We start from the raw sequence: 2,908 nt of genomic DNA on the forward strand, positions 1-2,908 counted from the left end.
GGTCCCTGTGTGGTTCAGATCAGGTTTTGAAGGGTTCTGTACTGCAGGTTCTGGATCTCCTGAACGGATCGGACTACAAACCTCAATCTCTGGACAGAACCTTCCCCCCTCCTCAGGGTAAGCTCCGCCCCCTCTTAACCACCAGGTGTTCCTCCCCCTCCCTCATGTCTGCTGTGACCCATAAAGGTGACCTGGCGAGTCTGGACTCGCAGGTGAAGCTGGCGCTGTGCCGAGCTCTGGAGAGTGAAGGATGCTGGGAGAACCTGGCTCACGGTCTGGGTCTGGGGATCCTCAACACGGCCTTCCGACTCAGCCCCTCCCCCACCAAGACCCTGCTGGACAGCTACGAGGTTCTGCCAACGCCACACGGGCCTGGAACACGGAGACACGGTTCTGAGGTTCTGTTTGCCTTGCAGGTGTCTGGCGGGACGGTCCGAGACCTGCTGACCGCTCTCAGAGCCGCTGGGGGAGGTCACGCTCTGAGCGTCCTGGAGGAGGCGCTGCAGGAGACGCCCACAGCCAATCAGACGAAGGGTGGGCAGTGGCGCCATGGTGTGAGGGTTCTGCCATTGCCGTGGCGACCGCAGCGCTGATCAGCTGTGGTGTGTTTGCAGGAAGCCCGGTTCTGGACCTGAAGGCCGACGTTGGGATGGACAGTGGCGTCTGCGACAGCGGCGTGGAACTGTCCACCGCCTGACCTCTGTCACTACCCATAAACCCTTTCTGCAGTCGTCTTGGAATGAGCTCCAGTTTTATGGTGACCCAGATGGAGAAAGTCTTGTAGAACCCTGCTGAGGTTCTGCTCAAAGTCCTTCTAAAACTCTGTCCCAGAACTCCTTGCTGTAAATCTGGGATCCTCAGGTGGGGGCGGAGCCTCAGACATGCAGCCCCGCCTCCTGGATTTGAGTGGGGAGCTGGTTCCCCGTCCAAGAGCAGAACTTCCAGAGTGGAGTTTGGACCTCGGGAGTCTGAAACATTTGATCTGGACAACAGAACTTCTTTGAACCAGAACCCAACTTCCAGACGAGTCACCGGGTCGGCTGAACACAGCTGATCATGTGACGCCAACACCTGAACCGGGCCAGAACCCTGCAAACATCTCGAACGTTTCTCCCATCGCCTTGAGCCAAACTTTACTGCAGAGAGCAGTAAGATATGAAGCATTGTGGGAAATGCAGTCCAGCATCAAAGATTCCTTTCTGTACTGTAGAACTCACCTCAGCTGTTTTTAATAAAGACGTTTTTGTACAATGCTGCTCGACGCTCCCTTCTTCTGGAGGCCTCTAGGGCCAAATCAGCGGCTTAGCCCCGCCCTCATTAACAGAGAAATCAGTGATTGGTTGGGAAGGGAGTGTTTTGACTCCACCCAAGCGGCCTTTTCAGAACTGATAAAAAGAATAATCATCTCTCTCTGCTCCCTGCAGACTCTCAGCAGAGGTCAGAGGTCATCTGCAGAAATAATCAGATTACTTTACACTGGAGGGAGGGGTCATAGGTGATCAAGAGAGCGAGCACAGAGGAGGATCCTGGTATCTACCTGATGGTGGGTGTGGTCTTTGGAGTAACAGGTTGTTCTGGACCTTCTTTCTGTGAAGAACCTGCTCCAGAACAGAACCAGGTTCTGGAGCAGGTTCTCCTCATTCAGAGGCTCAGTGCTCTGAACCCATCAGGACCATCATTTCTCTGAGGAACAGAACCGGCCCGTGTCTTCAGGCGGACGGTTCTCCACGTGTTTCCATGAAGGTCGGACTCGACCATCAAAGTTCCTGACCAGAATCAAACCAGAACCTTTGCTCAGGTCCTGTCTGGATGAGGGCAGGTGGTTCTGGAGCATGCTGAGAAGAAGACAGGACACGGCGGCGCTGCGGTCTGTTCAGCTTTATTGACCCCTCCCACAGCGAGCGGTTGATCAGCCGGTGCCTCTGACGGACTAGCGGCTCTCGTCTAAGAACTCCGGGAACACAAACGGACAGAAGCTTTGGCCTTCCCCTCTCAAACGGGCCTTCAGCACCGGGACCGCCACCACATGCACGAATGACGTCTTCCAGGTGAGTCCGCCCGCTCGGCAGCTGGCACCTTCACCGTTCCAGCGGACGAGCGGAGGATTCGGCGTCGGGACGAACGGAAACCAGGAGGAACAAAAAGCTGAAAGGGGGCGTGGCCACGGGAGAAGTCAGGTGAGTCTAGCGGGTCACATGGCGTACTTCTGGGTCCAGTCCTGGGCTGTCTTGTTGTACCTGCAGCAGAGACGACGCACACAGCGGTGTGAGCGCTGTGGCTAACAACACCAGTGTTACACAAAGAACTGCACAACAAACAACTACACAACGAGTTCAGATGTTAAGAGTGAAATCAGCTGATTTGTATACATTGCACTGAAAATGCCCCCCCACAGCGCACAAACCTTTGACTGTGGTAGACGGAATCACAGCAAAGAGTTCTAGTAGAAAAGTTTAACACAAAAACACATAATTTTGTGTTAAATCTTTCTGCTGCATCCAGTGAATAAAGTCTGGACAGATCATCCGCAGTTCTACGAAGAGCGTTCTATGATGAGCGTTCTACGATGAGCGTTCTATGAAGAGCGTTCTACCATGGGCGTTCTACGATGAGCGTTCTATGATGAGCGTTCTACGATGAGCGTTCTATGATGAGCGTTCTACGATGAGCGTTCTACGATGAAAGTTCTACGATGAGCGTTCTATGATGAGCGTTCTACGATGAGCGCTCTATGATGAGCGTTCTATGATGAGCGTTCTACCATGAGCGTTCTACCATGAGCGTTCTACCATGAGCGTTCTATCATGAGCGTTCTACCATGAGCGTTCTATCATGAGCGTTCTACCATGAGCGTTCTACCATGAGCGTTCTACCATGAGCGTTCTACCATGAGCGTTCTACGATGAGC

General features: G+C 53.6%; 2 protein-coding genes across 3 annotated transcripts in view; one reads left to right on the forward strand and one right to left on the reverse strand.

Annotated features, from left to right (window-relative positions):
* nfkb1 (nuclear factor of kappa light polypeptide gene enhancer in B-cells 1) overlaps positions 1-1,256 on the forward strand; it is a gene marked incomplete in the record, with an annotated part of 25,646 nt that extends 24,390 nt beyond the window's left edge. The window contains 4 exon segments of the mRNA XM_036213996.1: positions 48-117; positions 187-350; positions 417-534; positions 615-1,256. Of these exon segments, the coding sequence (XP_036069889.1) occupies positions 48-117; positions 187-350; positions 417-534; positions 615-697 (435 nt within the window).
* A 605-nt stretch (positions 1,257-1,861) lies between these two features.
* Positions 1,862-2,908, reverse strand: part of LOC112137899 (ubiquitin-conjugating enzyme E2 2) — a 14,456-nt gene continuing 13,409 nt past the window's right edge. Inside the window, exon 8 of one of the 2 annotated variants that reach the window (XM_036213997.1) lies at positions 1,862-2,278. In XM_036213997.1, the coding sequence (XP_036069890.1) occupies positions 2,005-2,278 (274 nt within the window). In that variant the 3' untranslated portion in view covers positions 1,862-2,004. The remainder of the gene's footprint in view (positions 2,279-2,908) is intronic. The other variant, XM_024260440.2, reaches the window with a different exon arrangement.

This window comes from Oryzias melastigma, linkage group LG10 (assembly GCF_002922805.2).
Source record: "Oryzias melastigma strain HK-1 linkage group LG10, ASM292280v2, whole genome shotgun sequence".
Taxonomy (NCBI): domain Eukaryota; kingdom Metazoa; phylum Chordata; class Actinopteri; order Beloniformes; family Adrianichthyidae; genus Oryzias; species Oryzias melastigma.